At 38.9% G+C, this 24,160-nt stretch overlaps 2 protein-coding genes across 5 annotated transcripts in view; one reads left to right on the top strand and one right to left on the bottom strand.

Moving 5' to 3' along the window:
• The window catches only part of KLHL32 (kelch like family member 32), a 116,125-nt gene extending 111,622 nt beyond the window's left edge, over positions 1 to 4,503 (top strand). For all 3 annotated transcript variants that reach the window (XM_085306952.1, XM_085306951.1, XM_085306953.1), the window contains 2 exons: positions 1,361 to 1,455; positions 3,296 to 4,503. In XM_085306952.1, the coding sequence (XP_085163078.1) occupies positions 1,361 to 1,455; positions 3,296 to 3,457 (257 nt within the window). In that variant the 3' untranslated portion in view covers positions 3,458 to 4,503. The remainder of the gene's footprint in view (positions 1 to 1,360; positions 1,456 to 3,295) is intronic.
• A 7,775-nt stretch (positions 4,504 to 12,278) lies between these two features.
• MMS22L (MMS22 like, DNA repair protein) overlaps positions 12,279 to 24,160 on the bottom strand; it is a 99,369-nt gene continuing 87,487 nt past the window's right edge. For both annotated transcript variants that reach the window (XM_085306949.1, XM_085306950.1), the window contains exons 21-25: positions 23,220 to 23,431; positions 19,015 to 19,181; positions 17,543 to 17,639; positions 16,421 to 16,588; positions 12,279 to 14,224 (exon numbers count right to left, since the gene is read on the bottom strand). In XM_085306949.1, the coding sequence (XP_085163075.1) occupies positions 14,143 to 14,224; positions 16,421 to 16,588; positions 17,543 to 17,639; positions 19,015 to 19,181; positions 23,220 to 23,431 (726 nt within the window). In that variant the 3' untranslated portion in view covers positions 12,279 to 14,142. The remainder of the gene's footprint in view (positions 14,225 to 16,420; positions 16,589 to 17,542; positions 17,640 to 19,014; positions 19,182 to 23,219; positions 23,432 to 24,160) is intronic.

Genomic DNA, 24,160 nt, shown 5'->3' with positions numbered 1-24,160 from the left:
AGACTGTTGAGTAACACCAATAGTAGCTTTGCAGCAGAGGATGCRTTTTCAGGACAGGACAGCATTAATGTTGGGGCTGTTCTCTTCTTCAGCAGATTTGGCACTGTCGTAGTAACAATTTTGTCTGCCAAAAAGTTTCGGTGCAGACTGTTATTGGAGTCCTAGAACTGAGGCTCCTGCACTTTTCATCCTCTTTCATTTGGCCTTGCATTCACTTCCAAGATCTACCACTGGAAAGGATATAAAAGATGTAGGAGATTAACTAGAAGCCCAGCATGGCTGGAAACTTAGCTGAAATAGGTGCTCCATGTCGAAGGAATCGATGCCTGACAGATAAGACAGTCACGTTATCTCATTTTCCTCCCAGTAGGTTTAAAAGCTGCTCTAGTAGCAACTTTGTTTTTTAAGATACTACACTGGGCTGGCTGGCAGTAATCTCTGGGGTGTGGAAAAGGATTGCTTGTTTTCTGAATCAGGTCATCAGAGAAACTTCATGTTCACTGAGGAGAGGAGCAYGGATTAAAAAGGAAGAGTTATATGCTATCAAACAAGTATTTTTTTTTGCATTTCTTTTGCTCTTCATTTAATTGTTTCGTTGTCTGGAGGGATTGACAGCCTTTGAGTGAGAAAGCTTCTGACTTGTGAATGCAGGAGCCCTAGCGCTACAGGCACCCTCATTCTGGAGCTGGTCCTTCCTGCTGAATGCAGTGGGGTAATAGTCTGTTGTCACAGCTGACCTGGTGGGTTGTCCCTGCAACCTGCACCTTGAGAGTACCACAGCAGGCAGCAAATGCGCCTGTTGCACTGTGCGGTTCAAGGCTTCAAAACCATCCTTCAAAACTTCCGGATTTATTAAGGAGACTGCTGCTGTGGGAAAGAGCTTTGCCCAGACACTCCTGCAGTTTTCACTATACGTGCACCTGCAGAAGTGTGTGTTGGGGAGGGGGGGCTGAGCAGGGCTGGGCAGGAGGTGAGGGAAGTTCGGCTGTCTTCGCTGACGTATCTGTTTAAGTGTGYGCCTGTGATAGTAGCTGAGAGGCATGTGGGGAGCTTGCCTATCAGCTAGGAGATAGATGTGTTAAAAAACAGTGCCATCGAGAAGACAGCAGATGGTCCCCTGCACAGCCTTAGTTTATCCGTATCTGTGACCTGGCTCGTCTGTGGTATCTCTCTGGGCGGCCCCATACTGTGCTGCTGCAGRTAGCGAAGAACAGCTCTTGCACTTCACCTTAATTGTTGCAGGTTCTGAATTCTGAAATACTCAAGTTGCAGCCAAATGTGTTTGCATTTGCATTCAGTGTTAAAAGGGTTAATTAAACATTGAAAGTGGTTTCTATTTCTATTTTCTTTTTTACTGTAGGTCAAAATGAGTCTGGAGTTGCTGTCCACAATGGTAGAATATATTTAGTTGGCGGCTATTCGATTTGGACAAATGAGCCTTTGGCATGTATCCAGGTGAGTGATTTAGGTTTCTTTTAAAGTCTTTGCCAATAATTTTTCAAGGATATTTCTTGTGCAGAGGTTATTCAAAAATGAAAATGTGTGTGAAGTGGAGAGATTAAAGATGTTTCTTATGCAGTAGCTGAATCTTCAGAAACACACAGAGGAAACATTGTGGATATTAAAAAGATTTCCAGATCAGTCATCAGGTGTAATTTTTCTAAATAAGATCTTCTGGTAATATAGGACTGAGGAATCTCTCCTGTGAGAAGGTTTGGGTAAAAGTATGGGTATATATTCTCAAGTTGCACAGTAAAGTTCAAAGGTAAAAAAGCTGCAGAAATGGATGGGGCCTGGGGCCTGGGACTCAGTTTTCAGCGTTTCGTGTGTTTGTGTTTTTCTCCAAGTCGTATTTCTGAAGAGCAGCCAGACTTAACGGATTGTTCTTTGACAAAGTTTAGTCAACCTACAATCTGCCCTAATGCTTACTGCTTCAAAGCTTGAAGGGAAGTTTTTTTGATCCCTGTTGTAGCTAATAGGTTGTCCAGTAAACTCTTCTGCTCTCATTTTGTATGATAGCAGCTGACCTGCAGCTCCGTAGCTTTCAGATATTCCCATACATGAATATGAATTTTTGTCTTTCTGCTTTTTTTTCTGAGTGAAGGAAATCTTCAGCACAGCCTTCCACTGGTGACCAGCTGGGCAGTTAGAGGCAGAACCTCTTTACACCTCACTCTACACTTCTGTTGATGATAGACAAAATTTTCATTAGCTTCCAAAAAAGGATTTTAGGATTTAACCTCCAAACTGTCCAACAAGGATACAAGTTAGGCTTAGCCTAATAAAGGAATGTATTAAATGCTGAGCTGCTGATCTAATAATGAGCACTGGTTAGCATGAGTTTGTAAACAATAGACCATGCAAGATAAACAGTTAAAACTATGTTCTTGTTATAGTATAATTGCATTTTTCTAAGTTGTTGGCTACAGTACCCAAAAGTTGTAACTAGAAAAATTCATTCAGACTGGCTTGGATAACAACAGTAGCTAAAATACGTAATATAGTAATAATAAATTGCATAAATACCTAGTACAGTAATACATAGCACGGTATCAAGGTGGTAGATGGTATTCCACACACACTCACTTATAATCAGCAGGTACTTCACAGAGTTGTTTCCCCTAGGTTTAAATACTGCTTAGTGACAAGTGATCCTGGGATCTTCTTTGAAAATGGACTTTGTCCACATCCCCAAACTGTCTGTGAACTGGCAGCCTGCCCAAGACAGTCTCAGCATTAAAGGGAAGAGAAGTATAACAAGTGCTTTGGCAGAGCTGCATGTGCTGCCTCCTTCCCTTCTAGTTGTTGGCATTGTGCCTGGCTTTAACCAGTAAAACTAGCCCTTTTATCTTCAAATTCATCAAATTTGAATTTGCGCTCTCCTTTGGAAGAAAAAAGCACTTTTTTCCATATGTCTTCATTTACTTGAAGTCATTCATTTGGCCTTTCCAACTTCAGTGGAGCTCTCTTGCTCCTCTATATACCATGTTGACAAATGATTCATACTTTGTGGTAATGGTTTAGCATTTCTGTGCAGAGCACTCTGCTTGCATGGTTGCACATTCTACTGCCAGGAAGCACGATCAAGTGTCAGTATCTGCTATTAAGTGGTGGCTAGAATAAGATTTGGGTGATAAGGACAGGAATAAATCACTAGATCTATAAATACAGTGTAAAAGTGATCTGAAACTACCTTTCTGTTGGGATTAATAGTACATTTATGCAGTATGTGCCAGCAGTTTTGTTTCAGATTTTTTTGTGATCCTTGAAATATTTTTTACACTTTGACCTGCAGGTGCTGGATGTTAGCAAGGAAGGGAAAGAAGAGGTATTTTATGGGCCTACACTCCCTTTTGCTTCCAATGGAATAGCAGCATGCTTTCTTCCAGCTCCCTATTTCACATGCCCCAACCTTCAGACTCTGCAAGTGCCTCACCACAGGATTGGCACAATGTGACACAAGGCATGTGGACTTTGTAAAATCAAAAGTGGAGGGGGAAAAATCAAATTCCATATAGAAGAGTGTCTTTGGATCAACAAAAAGAATCAATCCATGTGGGCTGCCGCTTTACCTTCACACATCTGTCCTTAAAGTCAGATCACAATAGGCAAGAAGCAAACTACAAAAACTCTGCAGTTTCTCTCCTCTGCCTCAGATTAGAAGCATATACRCAGGACCATTTGGCATTTCTGCTGGTGACTACTTGCTACTTGTCTCCTWATGCACTCTGAACAGCATTGCGAATGCTCTCAGCTCCTCCCTGGGCTGCTGCTCTTTGGAGTCTGCACGTTCAGTAGTTCACCAGTGGCACTTTTTGAAGATGATAGAAAGCAGTGTTTATGTTGACAAAGATGATATAATACTATGGTAATTATGCAACTTACTTGATACCTTTGGCAAAAAGAATAACAAATGTGTTGACTACCAGTTCCAAACTCCATCATTTACGGTTTCTCATCTAATAATACTTCATTTGAAATTTAAATACTGCAAAGCAGATTAAAACAAAAACAAAAACAAAAAAAACAAACAAGCCCTGTAATATATGAGGAACACATCTAAAAAYTATCTCAGCTGAATGACAAAGACTCCGAAGCTTTGTGGTTAGATCGAACTGAATGTATTTGAGAATCTAAAGATCATTCGGGATGTCACTTACCAAGGTCTACTATCAAATAAATGTTACCTTCTGTCATATGATCAATTCTGCCTGACAGCTGCAGTCTTTTAATGGTGGAGAACAGCCTCTTTACTGTATAATTAAAATGTGCCATTTACTTAATATTTTTAATATCCATTTTGCAAAGGGTCACCACATTTACAATTATCAACGAACAGTCTCATTTTGTCCAGCATATGGTCCCACAAATCATTGGTCTCTAGAGGCTAAACAGGTGTATAACAATGTCAATATTTATTTATTTATTCTTTCAGTTTATATAGTGAGTCTCCGTGCCATACTCCAGGCATATGTCAATGCAGAATAAAAACTCTTAACCTGTTATAGTTTGGCTTTGCTTGGCTACTGCAGCCCCTGTCTCTTATTTTCGTCACAAATTTACATATCTGAACAGCAACCTCAGTGTTTGTAAATATTAATGAAGCACATAATTAAATCTTTCTCTATTTATGATTTACAGGTACAGTGCACTTCTCTGCTTTACCTGCTGATCTGTTCCTTGCCCCTGTGGTATCTGAGCAGACTTAGGAAATTTCTACTGACACTCATGGAAATGCCACTTGCAGACTATGCCACAGTAATAGCCTGAGCTTGCTGGACAGGAACAGTTTTGACTTAGCCAGTGAGCAGTGTTTCTAGATCAAATAAATGTTTAAGGGTCTGTTTAGTGATAGAGCGAGGAGAACTTTTTTTTTATCACTTCCTACCATTTGAGTCTTTGGCGTGGCAGTGTCCTCAGGGAACCTCACCTTTCCTTTTTCAATAATTTTCAGGTTAGAAGGTGTTTTGCTGAATATTCTCGATAGCCCGTGGTTATATAGCACAGCGTCCCAGCTACCCAGGCTTCACCTGGCACGCTTACTTGAGTGCTGTTTTCTGCTTCTGCCCATAAAACAAATCTGTGTCYAGGCAGTACTTTTCTCTAACTGTACAGAGCACTACACAGGCTATTCATCACCAATCTTTTTAGTTTTAWTTCCTTTGATCTCCTGGAAATCGGCGTGCAAGGGCCGTTTCTCCTCATGAGCCATTTACACTTGAGAAATCTGAGCGTTGCGCTGTGTGGGATGCAGGGCCCAGCCTGGGTACTTACGAGCGACTTGGAGGGATGCAAACACATCTGACATCGTGTTTTTGGAAGGAGGATGGTTAAATAAACAAGTTTAGAGTGCCTTGGGGCTTTGAGCCTCGTGTAGTAGGTGCCACATCAGGTGAGTGATTAGCTTTGGCTCCACGTGTAGAAACTGTCGTTATACTTCCTATTTTGCGGTTGGTGGGAGATTTAATTTCTTAGCTTTTGTAAAGCACAGTGTGCTTCCAGACAAAAGTACAAAGTATATTTTGTATGTCTAAACTTAGTTTTGAGGCTTGCATTCCTAAGCCTCATAGCTTCCCACAGCTGTAGCTCTGAAATCATTTCAAAACCCTTCCTTCCGGAGGGCAAGGGATTACAGCGGATCCAACTGGCTGTTTACCAGCGTCRGCAAGCTGTGACAGAAGCCTGCGTTGGAGACGTGGAGGGGGCAGCTTCCTTATGCAAAGCACCATGTGCCTTTTAGTTCAAGGACTGAAAAGGCCGGAGCGTATGGCAAGAAAGTTATTTATCGTGTTTGTCCTGCCCTTTAGACACTCGAACCATTCTGGTTGTTATCACCAATTGTGTGTGCTGGTGAATAGCAGTTTTAAACAGCTGTGCAATTGCATTAAATAATTAGTTAAGGGTACCACAGCCAGAGAGCCTCAGGACAGCGCATATGCTCCTGTTAGCATCAGGATTCTGCACTGGCTCTCAATCATCAGACCCCAGCAGTCACCGAGGAGTCTTTCCTGACAATCTCTTGGCCACTAAGTTTGCGTGCCAGGCTTTGCCACCGGTTCTTTTCATTTGCTTTAGTTGCAGGATCTTCAGGACAGACGGAGGTGCTTTCCTGAGCCTGAAGTCAGCTGCGTAACCCTTACCAGGTGAGCAAGGCAGTTGCCTATTACTGGCTAAGAAAAGAGCACGGTGGCACTGCAAAAGTGTGCAGATGGCAGGCTGGTGCCAGCAGGGCTCTGCTCCGAGTGACGGGTGGTGGGTGGGAGCRCCCAGATGGCCTTGCCTCGTGGCTGCAGCGCTGTGCAAGTGCTGATTCAGCAGGCCCTAGCCCTGTCGTTTCCCCGTTTATRTATTAGGTACTAGAGACCGATCAGCTCAGCGTGAAAGCAGATGCCAACGCAAYTGGCACTTGGGTTCCGCACGGGGAAAGCGAGCAAGGGAGCGAGCGGGGTCTCAGCTGGCGAGAACTCACTGGGGGCTTCGGGAAGGGGGATCCTTGTGCCTGAGCAACGCAGCAGCAGGTCCCCGGACTGTTCGGCGTGCAGATCCGTGCATTCCCTTGGACTTAGTGATTAAAGCTGCTCACATCTGCAGTGAGGCTTTTGGGCCACAAGGTCTTGAGCGCTATAATGAATAACCTCAGCACTTTTATGCCTGTCCTGTGATCTCCTTTTTAGGTCATTCCCATAAAGAATAGTATTTCATCCTTTATATAGCATACTTCACCTCAGACTCCTAAGATGTTTTATCAGTTCTCCTTAGCTATAAATAATCACAGTAGTAATCAGCTGCCTTGTGCGTTTTGTCCCAAAAGACCCAGCTTCCAGAAGCAGCCTCGCCTGGCCCTGCCACRCTGCTCGGCAGCAGCACCAAGAGATCACCAGCAGCCTGTTCTGCCCCTGTTCTCTACCGAGCATTTCCCACCCAACCGCTGACCAAAGAAATATTTATGTTTTGTGCCAGTGTGTTACAAATCTGTTTCTTTGCACTTGTGTTTTTTGTAATGGTTGCATTTCTAGTTGTTACTTAYGATTTTATTTTTAACTTAGCAGCTTGCAGGCGAAGTACCTGATTCCCTGCATAATTCCAAGTTCTGTASTCTTTTTCGTTTAAGTTTTGCCTTCCCTGGTTACCCTCCCCCAAACCTGTACAGACATTTAGTACATCAGTTGCAGAATCCTGGAGAAATAGATAATTGAATATTCACACATGCAGAAACAACACAGGCAGAATGTGGAACAATGTGGAAACAAGCGCGAAAAGAGGCGGCATCTGTTTATTGAAAATTAGAATGTAGAATAAATTAAGAGGGCAAGGTTAAAACACTTCATCTGCAGTCGGAGTTTGTAGGAGAAGAAGACTTTGCAGGAAGTTTAGCAAATAGACTGCATAAAGGGCTTACACGATTTTTATTTTGCCCAACTAAATCATTTTTTTTTCAAGAGCACATTTTTAAAGGCAAAAAGGGGTCTCTATAAACAATGTTTTTTTCAATAGAGATGACTACTACATGGTTTTTGCATAGCAATGCCAGAATTAAAATATTTAAAATGTTACTGTGTGTAGTTTAGGTTAGGTTACAATACTGAAAATGCTACAGAACAAAGTACTTCTAGAAACACTTTCAACCCATGTAAGTGGATGCTGTGCTAATTTTTTCATCAGTGCAATACAGGTTATGTTGGCCCTCTCTAAAATTAGTAGGTAAATTTAGCAAATTTGAATTTTTAATGCCTGCTTGGGTGACATCCTGCAGGGATGGCAGTACATCCAAGATGATAGTGTTTGATGGGCTTAAACATGCAGTGAACTAGGTTGTGACATGGAATTATCATGTTGGCATTTCCCAAAGGCTGCAAAGATGCCACATGTTTGAATACAGGATCTGGGGGGAGGTTAGTTATTTTTCCTTTGTATATAACTATATATTTTGTGCACTCAGCCTATAAAATTTTATTATTAAAGCAGCTCAAATAGACAAAAGCCATTTCTTAGTCATTTATTATAAAACACACTTAATTATGCTAGGACATCATATTGACACTGCATCAGATTTTTAATCTTCAACATAATTTTATAACCATTGCTAACAGATGGGCTGATTACACTGAATTTGAGTTTTAAGTAATAGTTAAAAATTATAAAATATGATTAGATTGAAAATACCCATGCATAATTTTAGAAGCTACTGAAAGAAGGAAAAACAGCGTGCAATGAACCTCTTTTTTGTATCCTGAGGGAATTATGTTGCTTTTAGGTGGAGAGTCATAGAAATTCCTTAAATGACTGTGTAAGTAAGTAGCATACTATTGGCAGCTCCTGCTCTGTGCAATTAGAGCAGATGATAGGCAGAACCTTATTCTTTGCAAAGGTCTGCTGCTCTCTTCCAGCATAAAAGGAGTAAATTTTTCTATTTCAGAACTGCTTTCATTGAAACAAATGCCTTCTCCCCACTATCTTTCTTTTTGTCATTGAAAATGGAAGCAAGGAATAATTTAAATGTTCTTTAATAGCAATAAAAAAATGGGAAATTTGTATAAAATAGAGGGAGAGCTTTGTGGGCCTACTGGAAGTTGCATGTGAATTTTGAACAGAATGTGTATGTCATCCCAATCCCCACCCCATCACCACCATTTTCCAGTGTGGCATTTTTTTTTATAGGGCTACAGAAGGAAAAATAAATCGGACACCCCTCGCCCTACCACAGCTCATGATGCACTGGACTGCTCTTCCATAGCACAGTGGTGAGAMTGGGTCAGAGGTGATCAGTATTCTGAATTCTGGAATAGGAGAAATAAATATAAAAATGAAATGCTTGTTATTCACCAAGTAACTCTGCTTCCGAGAGAAAAGCGCGTGCTCACAGTAATCCTTTACTCCGTCATGTCCTGGAACAGTCCTCTAGCCAAGGAGAGCAGAGTAGAAAATGCTCGCAAGGCTCACACTTGCAGTACYGGAAACAGCGCTCCTGCCAACATTATTAGTGTTTCCAAACAAAAGGAGATGTTAGGCATGGACCCTGCAGGAGGCTTGGGAGAAGGAAAAGCTTACAGAGAACTAGCCATTTTTTTTAAAAAAAAAACTGCTTTGAAAGATGGCAATGCTGTAGTGACAGTAATCAAGTATGTTAAAAATGTCTACCAATATTTTTGTATCTATGAAGGGAGCTGAACTAAACCTAGGTGTACATGAATTTCATTCGTTCCTCTTATTTTCCACTTATTTTCAGAATTTTTCATCCTCAGTTATGGAAACAAGTAAGTGCAGTAAAACGTCTATGTTTATAAGCAATACTACTTTAAAGCAAGAAAGACACTGGAACTGAGACCCTTTCCATCCAAGTAGTACAGTGCTGCCCCAGTGCTTCAAAAAAAAAATATCTGAGTCACAGGAGGATCTTATAAAAGGCCAAAGGCAGCTGTTACTTTACCATGATCTCTCAGGCTCTAAATTATGAGATAGCAAAACAAAACTGCCTGGAGTGGTCCTGTGTTAGTACTCCACAGTGCAGGCCGCATGCTCACCCGCGGGTCTGGCCTSACCAACTCAGACCACTACAGTCACGGGCAGATTGTCTCGCACCAAACGGCTGTAACGCCTTTCACCCTGCCTGTGTCAACGCTGAACGCTGTTGTGAGACAACAGGCTCAGAGTTCAGCCCTGCCCTCTACTACAGCCTGTGCAGCCAGGTGCCAGGTGAAAAGAAAGGCATGGAGGAGAAGACCCTCACTGGGTTAGGGCTGAGAGGGGACATGAAGAACSTGGAAGAGCAGGCTGAAAGAAGCAGAACTGCAGGGCAAGTCTGTCCAAACACCAGTGGTAAAATGGCTTTTATTGAAAGGTAATGCTGAACTTACTTCTAAGTGAGTATTTCACAAAAGTCTGTGACTAATGTTTGGGGGTCCAAGGCCAAAAATCCTCCAAGCCAGTTTGTGAGACAGCAGAGATTCTTAAGACGTCGACAGGTAGGGTGCTCCTTACTTGTACTCGTATGAAGATTACAAGTTAGTGATCAGCACACAGATTTCCATCGGGCAAATGCATATTTATTGGGCACATGGTCAGATGCTGACTAAAAATTCTTCATGGCAATCCAATTTTGCTGTACAGTAGTTTCATAAGTCGTGGAAGCTGGGACTATATCACACTCATGCCATATTGATTTAAATGAGAGCAACCCAATAGGCAAAGCTTCCCTGGCGCACGTCTACCTCCACACACTATCAAGCTAGCGTGATACTGGCCACAGCATTCTCCATTAAGCTTGTGGAAATGGCCATTACCTTCTAGAACAGCTTGAGTGACAGTAGCCAAAAATCTTCCTGTTGCTGTAAAGTTGTAATACTGCTGCTGGGCCAAAAAAAAAATAAAATAAAAAAAAATAAAAAAGGAATGTGCGCACCATGTCAAGATGTCTTGCAAGATGAATTACCTGCAATAATCACCGACCAAAAAGCCAAAATCCCTAAGTTGTCTGTGGCAGGCACCTTCTTTAAGGGCTGGCATGCCTCAGGAACTGAGGCTCCCAGTATCGGACTGACTGGCAAAGCAGCTCACAGTCAGTGGTTGATGACTTCAAATGGCAGCTTCTGTCGTCTTCTCTGCAGTGACAGAGCTCGTATTAGTTACTACTCTCATTATACATAGAGCGAGCTTGATATACTTCTCTCTCTAGAAAGGTGCTCTTAGGATATGCATCTTTCATCATCTGGATATCATCTCAAATTTGTAGACTGACYTTTTTCTAGTAATCAACATTCTTGACAGAAACTAATGGAAGCCTTCCTTAACACCTTGCCTATCATGCTTGCTGAGAGATGGTGAAAAATGGGTACGCAAGCTGTATTTACTTGCAGAGAACAGAGCCTTCTGCAAATGGCAGCAGAGACATCTATCCAGTATTGGCAGAAGCTTCTAATAACTCACTGCCCAATACTGCTAAAAAACAGAGACTCCGAAAGCAGGCAGGGCAAGGCARTGAAGCAGCTATATCCGATGGTTTGCAGAAGATTCTTGTTCCGATACTTCCTGGCTTTCCCTCTCTACAGCCTTGAAAACAAGTGTCTGAAATTGCCTGTGTCAACACCCACAATACAAAGAGGCTGTAATCTCTCAGCGAGTCTCTGAGGTAGGCACCTGAGCTGCTGGTAACCACAGAAATGCCTGCTGGTGCCAGTCAAATTGTAAATGCCTGCAAATCACCTGTACACAATGGCAGCAAAGCTACTCAGAAGCAAACAAGGAATCACAGAGGTCCTCAAAATTCTGCTTGGCTGCTATCCGAGTTCACTGCACACAATTGTTGGCTAAACCCTAAGGTGATGTTTTCAGCTGACACTGAGACAAGTGTCCAAACTCCACGTCACCAGAGTCTTGAGCACTGGCAGAACCTTCAAATGAGTTGCTTCTGCTTTCACACTTTTCCTGTTTGTTTGGCCCACAGGGTCCAATCCAGCTCTCCCAGAATGTGCCTACTGCTTTCAGACTTGCACAAATAACCACAGGGCTGAGTCTTRGGGAGGGAGAAGAGAGGAACGAAAACTTGGCAGGCCACCTTGGTGACCAAAGTCAAGGTGCACCACCACCAGTAGGTGGACATCTTATTTTCTGATCCCTTCCACCTCCCCCCACCACCTAATTGGTCCTTATTAACTTTAATAATTAATTAATTAACTGCTTATTAAGCAAGGCAGAGATAGCATGTTCTTTCATAAGAAAGAGAAAATAGATTTAAATTCCCTATTAAAAGAAAAAAAAGGCAGATATATGCCTTGGACCTATATGCAGATGAACTGTTGTTCCTATCCGTGGTAGTAACCAGTGTAAGAAAAAGGCTCTTTCCAGTACTCCCTGCTGTCTAGCTTAAGCAGCTCCTTATGTAGGGCTCTAGGGATGCCATACACGGATGAACTGTAGAGGGAATCTAGACATTTTTAGTGTTTTTAAACCAAACTCTTCATATGCAAAATAATGTGGAAAGTTTAACCCAGATAATAGTGTGTTCTAAGTAGACTTTATGCAGACAGCATCTAATAGGACATAATACAAAGTTTTTTTTAGTTCATGGTGATTTTCAGTCCTTACTTTTCCTATACTCAGATTTACTAGTTTCTTTTTTTCCTCCTAAGTTTGGAGGGATGTTTTGGTATATACTTGGTAAGTCACTGTACTCTAACGCTCTGCAAGCCTTCATCTCATTAATATTATCACAACTGTCAGTCACATCTGCACATGTCCATATCAAATAATTAGACCAAATCAGWTTGCCCATTTGGCACTGGTTGACGAATACAATGTAAAATGCTTTATTTCTGTTTGCATTAACTTTTTGACAGAGAAGAATAATAATTTCCAAACTGTTTAAATTAGTTTCTCATGCACCAAGAACTGTTTCACATTTGCATAAAGCTCTGATGCTTTTTCATAAACTTCCAACCACTACAGATAGTATTAAATATGTCTTTAAAAATCTACTAAACACATCATTAAACAATTTGTTACAGTATCTGCTCTATCCTTTAAAAGTCAAAGGTTTTACTTTCAGGAAGTAATACTACAGTCAGACATCTGTTATCTACTGTGTGGTGAGACTCAAATTTCAAAGACATCTCTATTAATCTCACTTGGAGAGGTTTTATTTATATATATATATATATATATATATATATATATATATAAAAGCTTTTTAGAAGCACAATCCTCCTGAGATGAATAAAATTCTTCCCAGGTACAGAAGCTTACAAGAAGCTACAATGCAAGTTCAATAAGTCACTTTCATAATGAAAAGAACCTCCATGTTCTGCGCTATTAAGTAGCCTAAAGAGGCTTTTAGTTACTGCATTATATGAAGTAACGATAGCTGAATTAGAGAAGAAGATGATCTATTTCAACCTGGTAAGATTACTGTAAAGAAACYGAAGCTGCTCTGAACAAGATTTGGGGGATTTTTTTCTGGAGTTGTTAAGACTCAAAAATAATCTTTCCTTCCCATTAATGTTGTAAAGTTAAAATCTGAATAACTTTAAACCTGTTCACAGTGCTGCCATTAGGAGCAAACTTATGACTCCCAAAGTCCAGTAAGTAGCTGCAGAAATACAAGTTATTGAGGGAAGTGAGGAAGAAAAAATAAAAGTTACAGAAAAATTTACAGAGCTAGACCTGTCTGGGAAGACAGGTGAGACCCAAAATATAATCCATATTACAGCAAAATATTTGAAAAATCTATCTTTCCAGACAAATAGAAATAACTACTAGCCTACAACAAAATAAAATTAATTCCCCAAGTGATTTTTTTAAAAAAAAATCTGTGCTCTCTTCTTTTTTCTCCCACCATTTATATGTAGTCCAAGTCAATTGGATATTTAACAGTCATGAATATTTAAAAATATCATGGTATCATTGTAAATTCTGGGTTAATTTTTACAAATATAATATTAAAAAAGGGAAAGAAATCTGAACCTACTTTTTCTTACATTATCCACAAGTACACCAGAGGAGATTTTACATTGGAAACATAAAGACTTTAATGGTTTGATACAGGAGAAAGGGTAGGACAGCTATATGAATTCTATGCAACATATACACAGGTCCTCTCTTCAAATAAGATAGCTCTAGCATACTGTTCCAACTCCCGACAAATGCATGAATGCACAATGTTCATCAAGTTCAGTACCAGAGATCTCAGTCTTTCTCTTTCTACTAAAATTATAAATTAGTTGTAATTTTCTTAAGAACATACTGAATGAGGGAGCTTCAAAAGTACACTGTTAAGAAGGCCATGTGAATTGAAAAAGTGAATTGAAATGTGAATTCAGTTTTGTGAAATCACTTTGGTCCTTTGAAATCTCACCTTGTAACGCTGTAATACAGGCTCTTCTACTCATATAAACATTTTAACATGTAATAAGTTTGCCACATCTTTAAATTATTCTTCAACAATATATTGAGAGTTACTCTTTACATGTATGACAATATTCAAATACCACAGAAATTAATAAAATTAATACATAGCTTTAAAAAACTCAAATTGATGAATGTATTGCAATTGTATAGATAAAGAACTTGGATAGTGTGTTGTGCAGTGCTGTTTCAGGTATCAACAACGTGAGAAGATTCAAGAGGAAAGAATTAATTGCCAGCTTGCTGCTAATTTGTCTCATTTTCCAGTTTTTGTATCTCATTTTGTCCAGCCTCTGTGAGGCGAGATAAGAGTCTTTTATAGGCTTCTCTGTTGAAAAACAAAAGAATGTAACATGTTACTTAATTTCACAAAATGGAAGAGCAAGAGCACACAATTCCCAGATTGCTTACATATTGGGGTATTAAACCAGAATACGTGAAAGCTAAAATTTTTATTTTAAAATATGGAGTTACCAAGGCTCAGAGGAGATCTGCATTCAGATTTCATCACGTTTGCTGTTTGATTTCTATATAGGAAATCTCCTGGTGACTCCTGCTACAGTACAGTGACGTGAACCACTGGCACTAGAATGCAGACTGGCACTGACACAGATATAGACCATCGCCCTCAAGAGAGGGCTCTGATTAGTTTTAAAATAAGCCTGGAATTCAGAAGGGGGCTGTCACTCAAGTGGATGTTCCAGCAGAGTGCCTATGTGTTGGTGAGATTTTTCACCTGAAGTTCATTCTAATATTCTCCAACCTAGACTATATCATTATTGCTAAAGTACTGCCTCTGACATTGAAGTAAATTCTGATTATGTATCTTTTTCAAGAAATATTAACTTAAGCAAATAAAATTGAATATATTATTTCCTGCAGTTTTTACTAGTTTCTGGCAACAATAACACTAGGAATTGCTGCTATAAGTATCTAATTAAATTTCTAACSTTTGTTTCTCTTATATACATAGGTTTTGACTTTCATGTCTACAGTTATGTCTACAGAATATGATAATATAATGTTATATTGGCCAGGATTGAAAAGAGAAAAATCATTATTAGYGTGCTTACGCCGAAATGTTCATGGAGTATCTTAGACTACTAGATAAGGGAGCACGTTCTAAATACAAATTATTAATACAGAACATCAAGAACAGGTTTGATAATGTATATGTTAAGGGATACAACTAGAAGACACTTGCCTGTTTTTTTAATTCCTAAGTATATATTTCAGGAACTTCAAACCTGTTTTCTTCCATATTTTGTAGGTAAAGGGATGAATTTTGCCTTATTGGCAGTATGAAAAAAATATATGAAAGCTGACTATGAAATACATTACTAAAAGGACAAAAGCAGGTAGTATGAAAACCCTGCATATAATTGTACTGCAGTCTGACCTAGTGTGAAATCCTATAAATAAAACAAATGTATTTTTTGATAGAGTGTAATAAAATACCCAAATAATTTATGAAATCACAAATTTTACTTGTAACTATCAATAAATGAATTATTTTTTTCCCATTTAATGGAAAATTGAATATTCTTTGAATACCGTTTACAGTCCTATGAGTTACACTTTTGCACAATTCTGTCTTTTTCTAACCCAGGCCCTGCTGATGTTTATGGCAGAACTTCTCAAGCCTGTGGTGTCACCAGGACCTCATCCTTGGAGGAGCCCCAGCATGTTCATTTATGTAATCACTTAGCCCAACCCCTGGCCAAGAGGCCACAAGAGGGTCAAGCACCAGCRTTCCAGTTAGCAGAACTAACAGGAGCCCTTTTGGCCTAGGGGCCACAGCTTCCTGGATTTTCTCAGCAACATTTCTATAGGTGCAGAAAGTTCACTACTGCATCTGCATGCACCCAGAGATGTCACTATCTGGGCTGAGCTGCTCACCTCAAGTGCCATTTCTTCCCAAGGCTAGATGCAATTCACAAATCAAATATTTCTGTCTCAAGTTCTCTSAAGGGCAAACAGAGGACGTGTGACTTTGCTGTGCTTAGAAGAGGGAGACTACTGTTTCTGAACATCTAGAACTCTTGTAAGTTTATATTACAAGAGAATTACTGTAAATGAAAAAAAAAGCCATGGATATTTCTTTTCAAAGCATCTCAGATCATATCTGATTATAACTGATTATACTGCAATTTTACAGATAATCTGTATCCTCTAAAGCAGGGACTTGCAGACAAATAGACAAATTCTTTGGGGCAGGAATTTTTTTATTCTATATTTTGGAACACACAGTGTAGTGAACAGAGACAATCTGGCTTTGCATAAATTTTGGGGGGTCTGCAGACTTAGTGTCAAAATATCTGTGAAAATATTTAGCAAGTATGAATGGCTTAAAACTATGAAAGGCATAAGACAAGGTAAATTTCTGGCTGAACCTGCTTAAAAATCACTCATTTTGGGGTATCTGTACTGCTATCTAACACTGCTTTCTTTCAAGAGAATAAACCTCTACTCTTCATTGTTAAAAAGCAATATATTAAATAAAATAATAAAAAAACCCACAAACCTCTGTGCAGTATTCCTTCCAAGACCTTGTTTGTGCTCTGAATCCTTCAAAGACTGTGTGATTGTGGGAATCAGGCAGGTAACTAATRTCTGATCCAAGACTGCCACTGTTTCTAGTATGCTGAAAACCCAATGATCATACACTGCTGTATAGTCCTGGACAAACTGCCTGAGGGGGACACAGAGGCATTTAATGCAAGGTCAAAACTAAATGCAGAGAACATGCCAAAAAACAACTTAAGAGTCTAATCGAACAAGCAATCCAGATCATGGAAATTTTCATATTTTTACACTGAAATACTCTATTTGGAATATTTTACCTGCAAAAATTTAGAGAAAGTAATGCTGCAAAAAATGACATGTTTATTCCCAAGTTCACAGATTGTACTTGAATTGGGAGTAAGAGCATGCTAACCGAGGGATAAACTGTCCCATGAAATTAATGTACTCTGTATAAGGCAACTGGGAGGCCAGGCCCACAACATCCACGCTGATTTCAGCAAGTCTCTCAAACTCTCAGCTAGACATGAGCAGTGTTCATGTTTGCAAACTGTCTTTGGGTCCTTAGCTCATGCACCTCTTCCACTGTATCCACACGAGAAATGGAACTCATGGAGAATATCATTTTTGCAGAGGTATGGAATAAGTATAATTTACATTATAAAAATCTATCTAGCTATTTGTCACAAAAATCAAACCAAAACAAATAAAAGCAAAGCTTTTTATGTGAACATTTGATATCCGTTATTATGCACTTTTAATTAGGCATGCACCTTTATTCTTCACAGTACCTAACACTGAACATCACTATTCATGAGGAATTTTTCCCATTACAGTAGCAATAAACCTCTCTATTACTAGCCTTTCAAAACAGTACCTAATCCATGAGAAAACAGATAAGTTTCCTGCTTTTGCTCTGCCTTTTTTGGCCAAGCCATGTTAAAAAACAGTGCCAGAATAATTTAAGTACTATAAACAAGTGACAATGCAGTATGTTAAGGATAATTAGTTATTTAAAAAAAACAATGCAGTATGTTAAGGATAATTAGTTATTTAAAAAAATATGTTTGCTGTCAATTGGATTGCAATAGTTTCACTGCCAGTTGGCGTATTTTCTGGTTACCTAAATACAGAAGTCAGCTGGGTGACATGTTCTCCTCCTGACCCTGCTTGGCAGCCTTCTACCATGCATTGTAGAATGTCTGTAGATATTTTTTTAACTGTAAGAGAAAAATCACAAGATTCACACAGAGCTCTTCAACTGACCATCTGGAAAAAATCTTTTATGAAGACTACAGTTTTTTAAAGGAGGAAAAATGGCTTAATCTTACTTTGATGGAAGTAAAATGACTGCAAAAGCAGTTAGTAAGATTGTCTATAAAGAACAGAATGAATCACAGATTTATGCAAAAGGAGTCTTATTTCACCACTATTATCCTTTAAACACATAGCTTATAAGTACAGTGCTCTCTTTAAGTCAAAACAAAGAGACACAAATTCAATGGAAATAGAGATTTTATTTAAATTCAGGTTTTGTTTGTATTCTTTAAATCATTCCTATTTGAATTAAAGAAAAGCAATCTAGGCATTATACCCTGCATGAAGCTATACACAGATCTACTCCTCACTTTCAGTGGGAGGGTATTATTCTGAATTCCTCCTTTTTTCTGTAACACTATTTTCTTCTACTTAATTTACTCCAAAATATACTGCAGTTGCAAGATAGTGCTCTTCCTTTATAAATTTGGAAATGGACTGCAATGACTCTTCTGCCAGGACGTGGTGGAGTCCTGTCTAGGCAGGAAGTGAGCTGGTGGGTAGATATTCAGCTTATTCTATTCTATAACAGACTGCAAAGTAGAYACTTTCAGCTTTAGATAGATATGGCTATGATGGCAGACGGGGGAAGAAAGGGTGTGTGCTAATTCAGCTAATCTCCTGAGCATATCTTGTCCTTGAAAATTCTACAAATCAGAACTAAAAATTACTTTAATATCTGGAATTCCCAGGAGAAGTCAGAAGTGAATCCCCATTTTGCCTAATGCTGCCACTGGCAGCAAGAAGTAGTATTGTGCATACATGTACCCATGCTAATTCATTGTAYAAAGGTGCGGTGAACAGAGTAGTTCACTTTTTAAGAAGCTAAAAATAAAGAATAAAGAAGGCTCAAAGATGCCTTCAGAGAGCAATACACTACTTTTAATCCATTTATAATGCCTCTATGTGGAGAACATATGCTAGACTTGTTTGGTCTCAAAACTTTAGGTGGAAGAGAACTTCCATAGTTACCAAGTGTCGGAGAAATGAGGTGGGAAGGGTGAGGACGAAGGAAAAGCTCTTTGAATTCCTGACAAGGTTGATCTTTAGCTGATGAGTGTGGCATTTGAGTCCAAGAGAAGAATGACTCTACCTCCTGCAGACAGAAGCCCCAGACCACTCATTGAATAGACAAAGCTTCTCCAGTTCATCTGCCAAAGCATCTCTTTCACTTCATCTAAAAGCCATGTAAAAGCTAATTATTTGGATGAAGGATGCTTGGTAGTGGATAACCTTACACACGTGCACTGTTGTGTTTAAAGCAAACAAGCAGCTCACCTTGTAGTTCATTAACCAATACCATGCATTTCAACACAGCTGGGAGGACCAAGTCGATGTCACATAATTCAGTGCTCTGAGTTCTCTGAAGTACTTCAAGAATGAAAGCAAGAACTGAGGCCAAGCGAGGAGGTGGAGCATTACCTTTGAACTGCAGGTAGTGTTCACTGGGAAAATACAGCAAACCAAAACACAGTCCATAATTTATTTTTCCATTCAATACAAGCATCATATACTTTAAAATAACACTGTGGTATTTCAGCAGGAGGGCTATTAAATAGATTTCTTTCTTTATCTTGGCTCAACTAATAGCTTCTATTTGTCTTAGTCTTAGAAATGACTGCCAATTTATCAGAGGACAGTGATGCCTTCTAACTCTTATATTGAGAGGGAAGTGAGAAATAGCAGCTATCATAGTTAAAAAGCCAAATGTGGCTGTAAAAGTTAAACTACAAAGGAATCTGAATAAAATAACTGAATAAAAGGAGACCCTGAAAACATCCAAAATGCAACTTTTATTCAGTTAATTTATATAGCTTTATGTGCTTTTGTCAACTAAAATTCCAACTGCATTAACAGCTCTGCTGTTTTGTTGGGGTTTTTTTTTTAGATTTCAAGGAATATGCTGTTACTCTTTTTTTGTGAACATTATATTGTAATGGCACAGACAATCTCTGCTTTTGCTCTGTCAGAACTAACACAACCATCTCCACTATAAAATTTGTCACAAAGATAAAGGGTAACCTGTCATCTTGCAACAGGAACATATTTTGACAACACACACATTTTGAGTGTTCCAGTTTTAATGTCTTGATTTGTTATTTTTCACAAAAAGATGCAAGAATCTAAATTGATTTRAAATTACAAGTGACTACTGAAATCTTTACTGAAAAACAAGAACTTCCAAATTTAAGCATTCAGGAGAGAAAAGCACAGGTAAAAAGAAGACAGTATTTATCCATCAGTTAACAAGAGAACACCCAGAACCTTCAAAATAACTTTTCAGATGTTTAAAATTAGCTACCCAATCAGTTAAAAATTACTATCTTTGTTCAGGTCCTAAAATAATGAAGCATGCTCACACAACTTTACACTTTCAAATGAAACCTGATTTTTAGAGTTCTGAATATTTGACTACATGGCTTTAGAGCTCTAGCATAACACAACAAATAGTTGCAACACTTTCCTCCCATATTCTTCACATATTGCAGTCTTTCTTACTTTAATATTAGCATCTCTGAAATCCTCTATTCCGTGAATTTACTATGACAACCTAGCACTTACTCCTTTTGGCTCTCTTCCACTAAAATGATTATCTGATCTGGATAATGCACCCTGATGATGTGGTTCAATTTCCCCTGTGCAGCAACAAGAATTCACTAGCTTTCTAATGGCAAAGGACTATTGAACTCTGTACTCATTAATATAGAAACCTAGTGACTGCCTCCTGACCATCCAGCAAGTTGTAACTTGGTCACTGCTGTTAAGTTCTAAGATATTCTTCCCAGAGCACTAAAAAACATTTCATGTCTTACAAGTCACCAACTGCCGTTACACTTTCAGGACTTCCTTTCCATTATCAATCTTAAAATTCACACATGCATGCACACATTCACAAATAACTTTTAAGATGGCAAAGTTTGAGTATTTGTAAGTTAAGAAATGTCAGAACTAACACTGTGAAATCTTAATTCACTTACTTAATATGTGATAATACAGGCTTTATTTACAGGACTGCCTATCATACTTATCTGAATATAAGATCAACCCTGAATTTTGCTTGGTCAACAAGCACACACACTCTTTAATAAGTTAAAATACAATTACTTTGAAAATAAGTAATTGCCTTATATTTGAGTGGGTTTAACTCCACTCCTGATATGGACAGAAAGTCCAGATTGCTCCATATTCCAGGATATATGAAACAAAGAGCTTCCACTCGCCTTTATGAAGCCCTTTATATTTACAGCTGCTGTTGGTATGGGGTTGGTATGGTACAGCTGACAGCTTCAGCCTCCTGTGCCTCTACCTCTGCCTCTTCCCACATCTCAAATTTCAAATTTCCCTTGATAGCTGGCAGACCTCTGCATAGCCTGACACATACCAGAATCCACCACTGGGCCTCCCATGCCCAGGTGGCTGTGGCAAGTGTAATCACTACAACCTGAGAGTGCAGCCTGAGATGCAAATATATGATGTCCTATGTTTGAGAGCATTTTTTCTAGAAAAATACTTGTGTTTCATTTGGCCACATGATTTTTCTTTTTCTTTTTCTTTTTTTTTCCTTTACTGTCTAGGACCTCTGCACTCTGTTTACTTGGAAATTCCTCAGTTCTACTCTGCAGCTCCATATACGTTATTCTTCCTTGGCTCCCTGCTCAGTGAATTACAGGCTMTTTCTGCTACCCAACTAACAATTCCAGTATGCGTTCCCTAATCTTCCAACTCAAGTTATCCCTCAGGACTTGTTATCCCACTTTGGTGCTCAGAGCCCTCATCTGTGCCTTGTCCTCTTAGTGCTTAGTTCAGGTTTTCACAATGCAAAAACCCATAATAAAAGAAATCAAAGAAAAACAAAGAGAAAAAGATTCTGGCTTCTGGTTCCAAGTCCTAGGCTCAGCCTGGCCTGTATCAGCCGTGGATGCGACTACTCTATGCAGGGATCCCAAAACTGGAAGCAGGAATATCAAGGAATTATATTGATAAGTCATGGCAAATAACAGATGCTCACATATAAAGTTAGATTTTTAAGATGAGATATGGACAGTTGAAAAGAACTTGATGAAATGTGCAAGACTCAAATTAACTCTGTATCAAATTTGAAGTGTCTGTTCTGAAGCATGGAGAAGCTATAATGATCAAAGCAAGTGTCCTGTGTGTGGGTGGATGAGATTTTTTTTTTTAATGGCCAAAATAGCATGCTTTTAATAAGCCTTAGAAAGGATAGGAATATTTCTCTTAATTTTTTTTTCCACAAAAAAAAAAACGTAAAAATCCCAAGTTGGTATTGAAAAATACAGGTTTGAACAGCTGAAGTGTAACAAAGTTTTAAGGACTTCTATCAAGGTCTTATGATGGAAATACTTTTAATAATAGTTAGTACTACTAATAGTTAGTACTACTATTCTGTGATAAATATAAACTAAACTTAATAACACATAGCATATATGAATTTTCCATTACAGAATGCAAAGCAGAGCAGAACRAACAGTATTGCATTCATGGACAGAAATCAAAATGAATCCACTTACCTGCAGGTAACAAACAGAACCCAAGCCTCCCTCCCTATTCCTCAAACCAGGAAAAAAAATCCTTATGGGTTTGTATTCACTACAGGATGAATATSACTTAACAGCCTTTATGCTAATACAGAAAGTGGAAACAGTGGGGAGTTGGAAAGTACACTCAATCCGGTTTCAYGGATTTGGGCACCCAGGCACGTGAACAGGTATGTCGACATACAGCTGTGCTGCGTRTGTGTGTGTGTGTGTCTACTTACAGAGCTTGACCTCTCAAGGACACAAGCCTAGGGACTCCTAGACTCTTACCGGATATTTTATTCAAGTCAAACTGATGCTGAAAAGGGTTCAATAKTCAACGAATAAACTTTGGTCTTTCTTGCTTTCTCCTTGCTCTTTAGCTTGCCARCCCAAAAGCCACAGTTTTATTGGGCTTTGATTTGCTATTCTTCTCTCTGAGATGTTCTCCAGCTGTCAAATTCTGGATGCAGCATAAGAAAAATAGAACTACTTGCAGTTTTATCTTTTACCTGATTTAAAAAAATCTATTATAAGCAAATTAAATAAACAAATGTGTTATTTTTATAAAGTAAATTCTTTTAAGAAAGATAGTCCTACAGATTTTCATTCATCTCCAGCTTACTTAGTAAAAAAAGAAAAATAAAATTCAAGTGAAATGAGAAAGATGTGCATTTAACTGACCAGTTTAAGCTGTGTTCTCTTTACCGTTGTCATGATATTTTTTGCTCTTAGACTGCACTCTGTCACATCCACTATTTTTAACTGCTATATCTTGAACCAAGGTAGACTGAGAGCTTGTCACAACACGGACTGTCTTTGATTATACTTTTGTATAGCCAAGTTCAGACCMTGCTTGTTACTGAGAAGTAAACAACGACACTTCCTTTCTCATTAGCTATTTGTGAAATCTGAATAAATAATGCTTTTTCCTTCACTGGGCCTTACTTTATGACATGCAGAGTGGTCTTCCGTAGACGGAGCATCTGRGGGGCTGTAATGGAACTGCATAAGGCTAGTGCCATGGGATGCAGTCCAGCTGCTGGCATAGTTGGTGAAGAAGGGAGAAATCGTCCAAAATACTGTTGAATAATGCTCCCAAGCAGTTGATTCAGATAGGGCCCCTGAGTTTGGGACTGACAACATATAAAYGACAAGCCCTGCAAAATAAAATTCAGAAAGAAAAATGGGATAAATCTTTAACAATACCAGGCTGCATACATTCTAAACTCTGCTATACTCTGTGTGTAAACTACTGCTGCACGACAAATAAGGATCAGTAATTTGCTGCAGCTATGGTGGTCTAAGGATAAAGACAAAGTCAGGGCAAGTCCTACAAAGGAGAGAAAATATCTTTTACTAGATAACTAATACACTTGGAAGATGAGCTCTGGGACACACTAGCTCCCCTTCAAACCGGAAATAAAACTACGACGTTTCAGGTCTAAGGAAGGGCTTCTGTGTCCAAAAGCTCTTTTTTTTCCAGCTTTCATGTGGTCAAAGAGAGGATATTAGTCAATCAAGGAGGAGAGATAGAGCACTTCATCAGTTTGTAAAGCAACTTGTGGTATTTTTGTATGAATCGTATAGTAGAATAATGAGTGCTTAAAATAGTGGTCTGACAAGAAAAAAAACAACTTATAGCGTAAACAGGTTTTTATGAATTAAACACCAATTATAATAAATTTGGAGATTGGGATTAAATTAGTGTGACTTATCCAACATAAGCTATATTGATGCCAAATAAAAATCTGTAATAAAAGTATAAAACTGTCCAGGAAGAGTCGATCTAAACATTGCCCCATTTATACAACACATATATGTTATATCTGTGAAAAAAAGATGATTTCTCTTACTGATACAAGTCTCAGAGAGAGAGAGCTTTTTTT

The sequence above is a fragment of the Rhea americana genome, unplaced genomic scaffold (genome assembly GCF_003343005.1).
Source record: "Rhea americana isolate MKP2758 unplaced genomic scaffold, rheAme1 scaffold_25, whole genome shotgun sequence".
Classification (NCBI taxonomy): domain Eukaryota; kingdom Metazoa; phylum Chordata; class Aves; order Rheiformes; family Rheidae; genus Rhea; species Rhea americana.
The sequence above is the reverse complement of the archived record's forward strand: the minus strand, read 5'-3'. Positions and strand labels throughout refer to the sequence as shown.